Source organism: Apodemus sylvaticus, chromosome 10 (genome assembly GCF_947179515.1).
Source record: "Apodemus sylvaticus chromosome 10, mApoSyl1.1, whole genome shotgun sequence".
Classification (NCBI taxonomy): domain Eukaryota; kingdom Metazoa; phylum Chordata; class Mammalia; order Rodentia; family Muridae; genus Apodemus; species Apodemus sylvaticus.
Genome location: NC_067481.1, coordinates 24895329 through 24909071, shown reverse-complemented (window position 1 = coordinate 24909071; position 13743 = coordinate 24895329). Strand labels below are relative to the sequence as shown.

Below are 13743 nucleotides of genomic sequence, written 5' to 3'. Positions count from 1 at the left end.
CCTGTGCTAAGTTCAATGCCAGCCTGGGTTACATGAGACCCTGTCTAGAAAGAAGAAGGAAAAGGACAAGAAAGAATGCTCCTTGGTGAACAGTCACTTGCTGCTCTCCCAGAGGGCCTAGGTTCAGTTCCCAGAACCCACATGGCTCACAGATGTCATAACTCCAGTTCAGGTGATCTTATTTCTTTGGCACCAGGCAAGCAGGTTATGCATATACTTAAATATAGGCAAAACACTGATGCACTAAATTAAATAAATAGATATATACAGAAATGAACATGGTTGTTCAACTCAAAAGCTGATTCTCTATTATTTTAGTATGGTTATGTTGGCTTTTTTTGCCCAATTGAGGATGATTTAGCAATCTAAAAGAAAGCTAGCATATCTCACTAATGCTATAAAGAACCAACATTGTTGCAAATCCACAGGGTCTACTTACAGCATAAAATCGCATGTTGTGATTCAAAGGTAAAGGGTCTGGATCCTTTGACAGCTCAAACTGAGTGATGAGTTCATAGAGGGGCAGGTAAGTGGGTGGAGTCTCAAACAGCGGGATTCCTGAAAATACAAGGACTGTTCGTAAAGCTCACATTAAGATGAAACTGGGAGAGCTCCACTGCTCTCCTGTTCTTCCTATGCGTTCCCCCACATACCGGAAAGTTCTTACAGAGCACTAGTACCAACTATTAGTGCTTTCCTAGCATCTGTCCTCAGCAGTACTTCTTTGAAGCCTAAGGACTGTACATTGTTAGGATAATCTGAAGTTTTCCATTCTCATTTTAACAAGTTTTACCTCAATGGGTAAAACCTACCTTAATCACAGACTGGCAAACATTTTTAAAAACAGAGCTTACCTGTGCAATTTTGCAGTTTCTGAACAAATGCTTTAGATACTGGGATTGGCTGGGGAAATTTCAAGAAGAAACAGGCAGGAAGATCAACACTGTTGGCACTAGTGACTGCAGAGAAAGAAGGGGTCCTTCAAAAAAAAAAAAGAAGAGGGGAAATTTTTTATTTTGAAAACTATGAATACTTTTTCTTAGGCATGCATATATTACATAGACCCACAAAGTCCATCAAAAGCTTACTTTCCTACTATACTTGCCACAATTTCAAAATATATTACCTTATTAATTCTGAAGTATTTAAAAAAAATACGTCTAATGGGACTCAGGGTTAGCACAGTGTGAGGGTATCTGCTTCTTATTTGTAGCCCTGGGTTCAAAAGCCAATACAAAACTCCAACTAACTTATTCAGAGCAAATAATATGGTCTACGAGAATATGGGCATAGCTTGGTTAATGATGCTATATGGTATTCTAAACAACTTGTATTCAGTTCCCAGCACCCACATGGCAGTTTATAGCATCTGTAACTGCAGTCCCAGGGCATCTGAGGGCCTCTTCTAGCATCCGAGGGCACCAGGTACAAAGATGGTGCAAAGACCCACATGCATGCAAAACAAACATACACAGATTAAGACAACAAAATTCATTAAACACAAATGTATGACAGTGTATGTCTTCTGAGGAGGTCTCAGGGAGAAACATTCCAGTAAAGGACAGGCGTGAAGTGCACACATGGAAGCCAAGAGCGACTTGTAAACGTCCCAGGAAGACAAAAGCAAATAAAATACAGCTCACAGTGGGCTCGGAGCTGACAAAATAGATGTCACAAACTCTTTTTATCTTACCATTTGTTGTCAGCTGGGTGTGACCCCATAACTAATGGGGCGATTGGGAGTTTGTACATAGCAGAGGTTCCTTCAATCGTCACTGAGGCATTCATTCCCAAAGACCGAGGAACTGGCAACAGAAAAAGAAAAAAGATTTTCTACCACATAACTAGGACAAGGGTCTCAGCACTAAAAAGATGGAAATGGCCTTGTGTGCGAGCCCAGTGCACTGCAGAATGAGAAAGGAAATGGATCTGAGTTAGAGGCCTGCCTGTGCTACAAGGCTAAACCCAGGTTCAAAAACAGAACAAAGCACAAGAAAAAAAAAAAAAAAAAAAAAGACAGGCTACATGTAAGTAAGTCTGAGGCCAGCCTGAGGAGAAAGTCATTATCTTTCAAAAGAACCAAAACGGGGCTGGAGAGATGGCTCAGCAGGTAAGAGCACTGACTGCTCTTCTGAAGGTCCTGAATTCAAATCCCAGCAACCACATGGTGACTCACAACCATCCGTAATGAGATCTGACGCCCTCTTCTGTGGTGTCTGAAGACAGCTACAATGTACTTAGATATAATAAATAAAAACAAACCTTAAAAAAAAAAAGAACTAAAACAACAACCAATAACACGTAGAAGAAACCCCTATTATCAGTCACAATGAATCTACATACTCTAATCCAACAAAAAACATACATGTTACAGGCCTGGGTTGGAGAGATGGCTCAGTGGTTAAGACCACTGGTTACTCTTCCAGAGGTCTTGGGTTCAATTCCCAGCACCCACATGGCAGATCACAGTTGTCTGCAACTCCACCTCTGGGTCAGTCACACATGCAGGCGAAATAAAGAGAAAAAGAAAACAGGCTGAGCAAGCCAGAAACAGCGAGCCAGCAAACACTCCTCCCTGGTCTCTGCATCAATTCCGGCCCCAAGTGGGGGAACGCGGGTGGGGGAAGCTACAAGCTACCTTCCCACAGCATCAGGATTTCTCTCTGCTGATGATTACACAGCTCACTATCGATATTTACCTGCACTCACAACCTCGCCGTGTCTTTAATGAGCTTTACCGTTTCAGGACAATGACAGAAGCTCTACTGAGGTCAAATAAAGTACTGGGCGAGTTCTTCTGTTCTTTTGCCGGATTAGTCCAAACACAAGCAGCTGTGGAGGGTATACCCAGGAACCAAGAGGAACTGAAGTTCCAAGTTCATCCTCAGTTACATAACAAGCCTGAGGCCAGTTGACTCTGCCTCCCCACCCCACCCCCAGCTGTTGGCCACATGACATTCCTGTCTCAAAATACCAAAAGCAAAAAGTTAAAATACCAAGTATCATTCATTGCTGCAGTTAAGTCATAGCTATTTATTCTTATTTGTCCATTTATTTATTTGATCCCTGAAAAAATGTCACCATGTAGCTAAGTCAGGGTTTTCCTGTATACCCATTCTCAGTGCTGGCATTCTGGAATGTCCCACCAAACCCAGCCTTTGTCCCTTTTAAAGTAGTAAGGAAAGCTGGCTACTGTCGGTAATCTACATTTCATCACTGAATCATTTACTTACTAAGCTACTAGTATATATAGGCTTGGGTGCTTAAGTACATATATAAGTTATATATGGGTATGTATATATGACATGTTTGTATTATATCTAGTATATACATAAAGATAGCAAATTAAGAAATACTACATTATATGAATATTAGCAGGAGATGCTGGGCATTTCAATTTTGCCAATATTTCTAAAACATCGGAGGAAGGAGAGCATAGTGGTACATGCTGTGACTCCAGCCCCTGGGAGGGGAGGCCATCCTGTCTCACAAAGCCATCTCCAGCTAGGAATGGTAGCTCGTAGCTACAGTCTCAGTCCTTGGAAGGCTGAAGTGATATGATCATACGTCATATGTATGACAGCTACCCTGTGTTACACAGTGAGTTCCAGGACAGCCTAGGTTACAGAAAGACATCTGTCTCAAGCTACATGAAACAACACACGCTTACCATTCTTTTCATGCAAAATGATAGGAGAGGCAGTCTTATCATCCAGCAAGTCAGACGGAGAGGCATAGTATTTCATATTCATTAAGTGACCTATCATAAATGAAAGTTATTAAGGCATCTTTATTAATAAATTATACACTTTAAAACAGCATTCACGGGGCTGGAAAGATGGTTGAGAGGTGAAGAGCACTGACTGTTCTTCTGAAGGTCCTGAGATCAAATCTCAGCGACCCCATGGTGACTCACGACCATCTGTAATGAGATCTGACACCCTCTTCTGGTGTCTGAAGACAACAACAGTGCACTCATGTACATAAAAGTAAAAAAGTAAATCTTAAAAAAGAGTGGTCCAGCAATGACATCTGGTCACAGGGCTCTGGGGAGAGCAACCAGGAGAGGAGGGTACTGGAGAGACGGCTCCCTGGGGAGAGTGCTGCTGAGAAAGCACAAGCAGGTAGGCATGGCAACCTACCCGGGTGGGACAGGAGGATGACTAGCGGGTGCTGACTGGCTGCCAGCCTCGGTCCACGATCCCAGAGAAGCCTAGCCTCGAGGCCTCCACACACATAAGCACAGCACTCACATGTTAAATAAAACAGTGGCCCTTAAACTAAATCCATATATTTAAAAAAAAAAAATCAAGAGAGACAACGTACCCCCACTCCGCGGAGTGAGATAGCCAACACTTCCATGAAGAATCTTATCCAAGGGAGCAGCATTAGTTGCCTTCCTACAAGACAAATGATCTATGTGTGAGTGAATTTAGCAACTGACAGTTTCAGTCAACAGTCTGATACCGAGCTAAGTTCATAAAAGCTTCATAATACTATCAAAGCGATCTGACTTGTAATTGCACATATAAGATGACCCTTCCCCTTCAACAGACAGGGCTATTTTCCTGTAAGCATCAGGATATAATATAGTAAGAAGTGCAACTAAGCCAAGTATGTACAGTCCCATAATTCTAAACTGGAAGGGTTGACACTGCTACATCTCAAATGTCAGCCGGGCTGGGTGTCCTAGAGACACTCAATCTCAAATTACTAAATAAATTCAACTTTGAGAATATTTCAGGTACAGACTATAGAATAACAACCAGGAACTCAACAATAACTGAACTATCTCCATTACCAGTGAGTTTCTGAGTTCTTATACTCAGAAAATAGAATGTAGGGCTGGAGAGATGGCTCAGCAGTTAAGGGCACCTACTGTTCTTCCAGAGGTCCTGAGTTCAATTCCCAGCAACCACATGGGGGCTCACAACCATCTGTAATGGGATCTGGTGTCCTCCACTCTCGTGAAGAGGGCAATGGTGGCGTACTCATATGCATAACATAAATAAATCTTTAAAAAAAATAACATTAAAAAAAAAAAGAAAATAGAATGTACTACTCATTTGAAGCAACAGCAAATAAGTGTGTATAAAACAGGTATAATGCAGACATATGCTATGCAGTTATATACAAAGATATATAATCACACATACTGTAGTACATCTGTAAGTGTAAAAATTAAGACATTACAACCCCCCTGAAGGAGAAACTAAGAGAGTGATAGAATAGTCTCATCAGCCAGTCTTACCAGTACATAATAGCCATTTTAGAAAGGTCCTGTTCTAAGGACTGGAGAGCCAGATACATTTTAGTCTTCAGTTTGCTAGAGAGTAGATGAGAAGAAACAGAGTTGAGGAAGCACATAGACTCTGTTAGGCCAGGTTTGGTGGCACACACCTTTAATCCCAGTAGTGTGAAGCTGATGCAAGTGCATCTCTCTGAGGTTGGGCTAGCCTAGGCTACAAAGTAATTCTAGTCCAGTCAAGGTTACTCTGTGAAGCCCTGTCTCAAAACAGCAATAACAAGAAAACCAAAAAATACTGACTTAGCACCAAATACTGACTTAGTTTAAACTGTTTAAACTCTTTTTAAAAAGGCAAGCACAAAGTGAGGTGTGATTTATACAACTTTGATCCTGGCACTCAGGAGGCAGAGGGATACAGTTTGAGCTAGGCTTGTCTAGGTAGTGTACCAGGACAGCTAAGGTTACACAATGAAACCTCATTATAAAAAGTGAAATAAATAAATTAGTACAAACTATCACAGCTGGATATTGCATCACATGGGGTAATCTCAGCAAATGGGATAAAGAAGGAATGTAAAGGCCTGGGCCACACTCAACTACATGTTGAGGTCAAGCCTGGGTTACTATACTTTAAAAAAAGAAAAATTGAAACTACCAGAGTTTATGTTTATTTCCCTTCAAAAGAGTCAAGCAGTTTAGTCGCATCCCACCTAGGTCTATACCGTGAAATCAACACACTGAAGATATTTCAACAATTGTATTCTATCTTCTCAAGTTTTAAGTCATTAAAAGTAGACATGTCCATTTTCAGATAAAAACCTTAAGAGATAGAAAAAAGTTAAAAATAAAATACTTTTTTTTTTTGGAGGGGGTAGTTCGAAACAGGGTTTCTCTGTGTAGCCACAGCTGTCCTGGAACTCCCTCAGTAGTCTGGGCTGGCTTCTAACTCAGAAATCCACCTGCCTCTGCCTCCCAAATCCTGGGATTAAAGGCATGAGCAGCCAACACGCCTGGCTTAAAAAATAAAATACTTTAAAGACTAGAGAGATGACTTAGTGGTTTAAAAATACGACTGCTCTCCCAGAGGACACAGGTTCAATTCCCAGCCCCCCACAGTAGCTCCAGTTCTAAGAGATCTGGTCTATTCTGACCTCCTCAGATACAGATCTGATAAACAGACACATATGTAGTTAAAACAAACAAACAACCCCACCAGAAAACAAGCCAATAAATAAAGAACTAAAACAAAAAACCCCAAACCAGTAAAAAAAATGCACATACATCAAATAAAAATCTAAAAATTTAAAAAAACACTTAAAAAGCCATAAGCTGAAGTATAGATTATAGCATGAACAGGAGCTCGGAACAAACACACACACATACCAGAAAGGCATAGAAACGTGGAACCCAAACTGACGCTTAGACCCATACTCATTTCCCAAAATGGAAAGCAGAGATGAATAAATGAAATGACTTACTTGTCTCCTGGAAGGTTATACAGATTAACAAGGCCCTTAAGATGCTTAGAAAATTCGTCAAAATTCTTTTCCCTATGGGGAATTCAGAAAGGTGGAGAAAGAGAAAACATAAGAAATTATTACTTTATTCTACAAAAACCATGGCTACCCAAACTCATCTTAATAATCTGCTCACATCATTATCCACATGAGTCTTATAGTTAATCTGGAAAGACAGAAACTAAGCTGGGCTGCAGACAGATCCACAGTTCCAAGCTGGCCACTGCACCGGAGAACCTAGCTTCTTAGCACAGTGTGAGTTCAAAACCAATCTGAGTTACAGAGAAAGACTTAATTTCAAAACCAAAGAAACAGGAGATTCTGAGGGAAAAGAACAAAGAAAAACAGCTATACCTAATGGTATAACTGTAGAGCCCTTTCCTAGTCGTCTATTAGAGTCTAAAGTTCCATGGTGAACCATGGTCCAACCCCTAGAACACACATATGAAGTCAAAGGACCCAGTAACTTTACCTTCCCCGCATTTTAACATGTGACTAAGACTGGGTGCACACTACACGTTTGGTTGAAAATGTGCTGATGAACTGGGAAACAGTCCACAGTCACGTGCAACCTACCACTCAAGACAAGATAGAGGTTATTCTAGGAACTACTCACATACTACAGCATACCCCTGTGCCCAACTACAACAAAGAATTTTTGGTTTTTTGGATTTGGTTTTTTCGAGACAGGGTTTCTCTGTATAGCCCTGGCTGTCCTGGAGCTCACTCTGTAGACCAGGCTGGCCTTGAACTCAGAAATCCGCCTGCCTCTGCCTCCCAGAGTGCTGGGATTACAGACGTGCGCCACCAATGCCCGGCCAAATAAAGAATGTATTAGTGTGATGTCTGGGTTTTTTAATCCCAATATTCAGGCTTAAATTTTGCTTCAAACGAGCTTTTGTTGCTTAGAACTAAGAATTCAATACATGGTAAGAAATAGAAGGGAAAAAAAGATGTTATCACAGTCCAACAACTCTGCCTTTCAATCTGTTTTTGTTTGCTTTGTTTCTTGAGACAGTGTTTCTCTGTATAACCCTGGCTATCCTAGAAATCACTCTGTATGCCTGGTGGTGGTGGCGCAGGCCTGTAATCCCAGCACTCTGGGAGGCAGAGGCAGGCGGATTTCTGAGTTCAAGGCCAGCCTGGTCTACAGAGTGAGTTCCAGGACAGCCAGGGCTACCCAGAGAAACCCTGTCTCAAAAAAAAAAAAAAAAATCCAAAAACCAAAAAAACAAAAAAAAGAAATGACTCTGTAGACTAGGGTTCCACCTGCTGCTACCTCCCAAATGCTTTGACTAAAAGCATATCTCTCTCTCCTCTCTCCTCTCTCTCTCTCTCTCTCTCTCTCTCTCTCTCACACACACACACACACACACACACGTTGGCCCCCACCCCCACTGTTTTTAATCTTAAAGAAAAATGGGGTGGTGGCGCACGCCTGTAATCCCAGCACTCTGGGAGACAGAGGCAGGCGGAGGCAGAGGCCAGCCTGGTCTACAAAGTGAGCTCCAGGACAGCCAGGGCTACACAGAGAAACCCTGTCTTGGAAAAAAAAAAATCCAAAAGAACAAAACAAAACAAAACAAAACAAAATGGCCCTAAAACAAATTAGATACAACCAGGTTAAACAGTTTATTCTCCATGATGAAAGCATTTAAACAGAACAACACAGTGGCAGTAAAAAGATATATTCAATAACACACTATCACCATGCAGACTAAGAGACTAAAAACATGAGGGAAATATAAGTTTCATTGGGCAGGAGAGATGGCTCAGTGGTAAGGAGCACTGACTGCTCTTCCAGAGGTCCTAGGTGCAATTCCCAGCAACCACATGGTGGCTCACAACCATCTGTAATGGGATCTGACGCCCTCTTCTGGTGTGTCTGAAGACAGCTACATTGTACTCATATAAATAAAACAAATCTTTTTTTTTTAAAAGTTCAACTGGCAGTGGTGGCACACACCTTTAATCCCGGCACTCGGAGGCAGGAGGATTTCTGAGTTCGAGGCCAGTCTGGTCTACAGTGTTCCAGGACAGCTAGGACTATACAGAGAAACCCTGTGTTGAAAAACCAAAAAAGAAAAAAAAAGAAAGAAAGAAAAGAAATCAAGATAACGTTCCATTATAAATCACCTCCCATCAAACAGGTTTACAAATTAATTTTATAATATCACAGATTCCTAAATTAACATAATCTACTCCAAGTAAAAGCCAGAAATATTCATTCAATCTAGAAGATTCTGATTACACATCTGGTGAGTTTCAATGCAATAGTTACGTTGTTTATTTTACATTATAACCATTTATTTATTTATCCATTAATTCATTGACTCACTCATTTTTACTTTATGTGCACTGATGTTTTTGGTTGTATGTTATGTATGTATCTATGTATGTGTAAGGGTGTCAGATCCTCTGGAACTGGAGTAATAAACAGTTGTGGGAACTGAATGTGGGTCATCTGAAAGAGTAGCCAGTGCTCTTAACTACTGAGCCATCTCTCTAGCCCCACTGTTTGTTTAGATAGGGTAGAGTGATGTAGGTCAGGCTAGCCTCATATAGAGCCCAAAACTCAAACTTGCAACAATTCCCCTACTCTGGGATACTGGAATAATTATAGATGAATGCATACCAATATATTTGACTGTATTACATCTCTTTTTGGGGTTTGGTTTGGTTTTGGTTTTTCAAGACAGGGTTTCTCTGTAGTCCTGGCTGCCCACCAGACTGGCCTCAGACGAAGAGATCCGCCTGCCGATGCTTCCCCAGTGCTGAGGCAAATGGTGCCAGGGCCTGGCTGTATAACAGTTTTTAAACTATGGTTACAGACTTGATTCAGTAGTTCAAAACACTGCTGTTCTTATAGGGAACCCAAATTAATTCCCAGTACACACAAGGTAGCTCACAATTGTCCACATGCAGGTAAAATAGTCACATATATAATATAAAACAAATAAGCCAAAAATCCAAACATTTTAAAGGTTGAAATTTAGTATATTTGGCTATAAATACAATAAACTGCTAACAAAAAGCCTGAATATAAAACCTACTTCCTCAAAGTGAAAAATCTTTTTAAGATAGCCCCTTATGTTCAATATTCAAAACAAAATGAGCTTCCTCAGATTACCAAAAAATTTTAAGTCTGGGTTTAAGTTTAAACATGGGAATCCACCAGGCATGGTGGCGCATGCCTGTGATCCCAGCACTTGGGAGGCAGAGGCAGGCAGATTTCTGAGTTTGAGGCCAGCCTGGTCTTCAGAGTGAGTTCCAGGACAGGCAGTGGCTACACAGAGAAACCCTGTCTCAAAAAAACAATCAATCAATCAATAAATAAATAAATAGCAGGAAAATGTTGTCAAGCTTAGTATTTTTTTTTTTTTGAGACAGGCGACAGACTGGCACCACCATCCCCCATCAAGCTTAGTACTTTTATTGTCACAGATTATAATACACAAACATAACTTTTTCTCAAAATTGAAATGACAATGTTGCATTAATGGTTTGGAGTCAAAGCTCTCCTACAATTCCTAATACAGTGGTAGTGCTTTGTGGTAAGATTAATCTTTAACTGTTAATTTGATGAGATTTAGGATCAGCACTGACTCAAGTCTCCGGGCACATCTGTAAGGGATTAGGTAGATTAGATCAACTGAAGTGGCAAGATCCGTTCTAAGATGTGGGTGGTCAGGGCTGGAGAGACAGCTGAGAGACAGCTCAGTGGTTAAGAGCACTGACTGCTCTTCCAGGGGTCCTGAGTTCAATTCCCAGCAACCACATGGTAGCTCACAACCATCTGTAATGGGATCTGATGCCCTCTTCTGGTGTGTCTGAAGACAACAACAGTGTACTCACATTAAAAATAAATAATATTTTTTAAAAAAAGATGTGGGTGGTAACGTCCCATGAACTAAGGTACCAGAAAATAGAAAAGAAAAAGTATGGTGGGGACCACCTTTAAAGCCAGCACAGGGGTAGCTGGGTTTCTCTGTATAGCCCTGGCTGCCCTCACACTCCTTGCCTATAGACCAGGCTGTCTTCAGACTCATGAGCTCTGCTTGCCTCCTGAGTGCTGGGATTAAAGGCATGTGCCACCATACCTAGCATTCTGTTCACAGTTGATCAACAAAGAATTCCGATGATCCTATTAGCACTTTTTTTTTTTTTTGGCTTTTCGGATTTGTTTGTTTTTCTATTTTCTTTTTTTTTTTTAAAGATTTATTTATTTATTATATGTGAGTACACTGTAACTGTCTTCAGATACCAGAAGAAAGCATCAGATGTCTTTTCTCTTTTCGGATGGTTGCGAGCCACCATGTGGGTGCTAGGATTTGAACTCATTACCTTTTGAAGAACAGTCGTGCTCTTACCCACTGAGCCACCTCTCCAGCCCCTTGGTTTTTTTTTTTTTCGAGACAGGGTTTCTCTGTATAGCCCTGGCTGTCCTGGAACTCACTCTGTAGGCCAGGTTGGCCTCAAACTCAGAAATCCGCCTGCCTCTGCCTCCCAGAGTGCTGGGATTACAGGCGTGCGCTACCACCACCCAGCCCTATTAGCACTTATCTAGTTGTGATTTTGTCCTGCAGACATCTGACAAGGTAGATGTGTATGTGTAGGTGTGTAGGTGTGTATGTGTACAAATGTACATACACATAAATACACATATGCGTATAATAAAAAAATAGTATTGTAAGACTCAGTGAAACAGTATTCAGCAAAACCAGAACGGGGAAGGGGGAAGGGGTGGGTGGGAGGACAGGGGAAGAGAAGGGGGCTTACGGGACTTTCGGGGAGTGGGGGGGCTAGAAAAGGGGAAATCATTTGAAATGTAAATAAATTATATCGAATAAAAAAAAGAAAAGGAAAAAAAATAGTATTGTGTATCTATGTGCATAGTTCTGATTTTTGTGATGCTGGAATAAATTGAACCCCCATGTGTACACACTAGGCAAATGCTCCATTACTAAGTTACATCTCCAGCGTTCATACAATATTTTTAAATTGAACCACAGCTTTTAAAGAAGTATATAATATATATAAAATTCATATATATATACACGCTCTATCTTCATGCACACCAGAAGAGGGAATCAAATCCCAGGACCTCTGAAGGAGAAGTCAGTGTTCTTAACCACTGAGCCATCTCTCCAGCCCTTATCCAGATAATTTTGATTATCACAATTGAGTGGATACTTTTGGCAAGTCCAAAGAAAGAGGCCAGGAATGCTGTTAAATAACCTACAAATGTATCAAGTAACTTCACTTGGGCAAAGGAATGCCAGTAAGGCTGGGAAGTTGTGCACACCTGTGACCTCAGTCCTTAGAGACGAGGCCTGAGATCAAGAGTTCAAGACCAGGGCTGGAGAGATGGCTCAGCAGTTAAGAGCACTGTCTACTCTTCCGAAGGTCCTGAGTTCAAATCCCAGCAACCACATGGTGGCTCACAACCATCCGTAACAAGATCTGACTCCTTCTGGGATGTCTAAAACCAGCTACAGTGTACTTACATATAATAAATAAATAAATTAAAAAAAAAAAAAAGAGTTCAAGATGATCCTAGCTCCACAAGGAGCATGAGACCAGCATGTACTCTTAAGACACTGTCTTAGACACATGCAGTCAATGCTACTGATACACACCTTTAATCAAAGTATTCCAGAGGCAGAAGCAGGTGGACTCTGTGTGAGTTTGAGGACAACCTGATCTACAAAGAGAGTCCAGGCCAGCCAGTGGTATCCTGCCTCAAAAAGGAATGAAAAAGATAAAAACTACCTATAATACTAAAGTGAGAAACTGAACATAGGGGTAAAAACTGTCACAATCAAGACTGGGTGTGATGGAGAGTCCTTATAATTTCAGCAATCTATTGTAGAAATAGAAACAGGAGAGTTCAGGAGGGTTAGGAGTTTAGCGCCTGAAGTAGGAGAGTGAAAATATAAAGTGACTAACATGAACAAGACCTTGGATTCAATATCAAGCACACAAAAGCAATAAAACAGAGGCCAGGCATAGTGGAGCACACGCCTTTAGCCCCAGCACCTGGGAGGCAAAGATAGGCAGATCTCTGTGGTCCAAGACAGTCAAGGCTATGTAAAGAGACCTGTCTCAAAAATCCAAACAAACAACGGGAATAAAATAAGATTAAAAGAATATTAAAAGGGGGCTGGAGAGACAGCTCAGCAGTTAAGGGCACTGACTATTCTTCCAAAGGTCCTGAATTCAAATCCCAGCAATTCCATGGTGGCTCACAACCATCTATAATGAGATCTGCTACCCTTTTCTGGGGTGTCTGCTACCCTTTTCTGGGGTGTCAGCATACTTACATATAGTAAATAAATAAGTAAATAAATTAATAAATCTTTTTTTAAAAAAAAGAATATTGAAAGTTCAAGGTCAGCCTGGATTACATAGTAAATTTAAGGCCAGTCTCAAGTACACAGTGAGCTTCCTGCCTCCAACATTTACGAGGGAGAGACAGGATTGGGAGTTGAAGATTACGCTTGGCTAAACAGAGAGTTCTGAAGCCAGCCTAGGCTACATGAAACCCTGTCTCAAACAACACACAAAAAGTCATGTTAACTCAATTCTAAACATAAACAGGAACAGATAGAAAGGCTAGTCAAGAAAATAAACTCACGCCAGTGGTGGCGCATGCCTGTAATCCCAGCACTCTGGGAGGCAGAGGCAGGCGGATTTCTGAGTTCGAAACCAGCCTGGTCTGCAGAGTGAGTTAAGAAAATAAATTCAGGTTGGAGAGATGGCTCAGAAGTTAAGAGCACTGAATGCTCTTCCAAAGGTCCTGAGTTCAAATCCCAGCAACCACATGGTGGCTCACAACCATCCATAATGAGATCTGATGCCCTCTTCTGGTGTGTCTGAGGACAGCTACAGTGTACTTACATATAATAAATAAATAAATCTTTAAAAAAAAAAAAAAAAGAAAAGAAAAGAAAAGAAAAGAAAAGAAAAGAAAAGAAA

The 13743-nt window shown here is 41.0% G+C and overlaps 1 protein-coding gene across 6 annotated transcripts in view; it reads right to left on the bottom strand.

Moving 5' to 3' along the window:
• Med1 (mediator complex subunit 1) overlaps nucleotides 1-13743 on the bottom strand; it is a 40519-nt gene that overhangs the window by 13437 nt on the left and 13339 nt on the right. For 5 of the 6 annotated variants that reach the window (XM_052194402.1, XM_052194401.1, XM_052194397.1 and 2 more), the window contains 7 exons: nucleotides 6727-6798; nucleotides 5252-5326; nucleotides 4327-4400; nucleotides 3671-3760; nucleotides 1694-1805; nucleotides 855-979; nucleotides 440-558 (listed from right to left, as the gene is read on the bottom strand). In XM_052194402.1, the coding sequence (XP_052050362.1) occupies nucleotides 440-558; nucleotides 855-979; nucleotides 1694-1805; nucleotides 3671-3760; nucleotides 4327-4400; nucleotides 5252-5326; nucleotides 6727-6798 (667 nt within the window). The remainder of the gene's footprint in view (nucleotides 1-439; nucleotides 559-854; nucleotides 980-1693; nucleotides 1806-3670; nucleotides 3761-4326; nucleotides 4401-5251; nucleotides 5327-6726; nucleotides 6799-13743) is intronic. The other variant, XM_052194398.1, reaches the window with a different exon arrangement.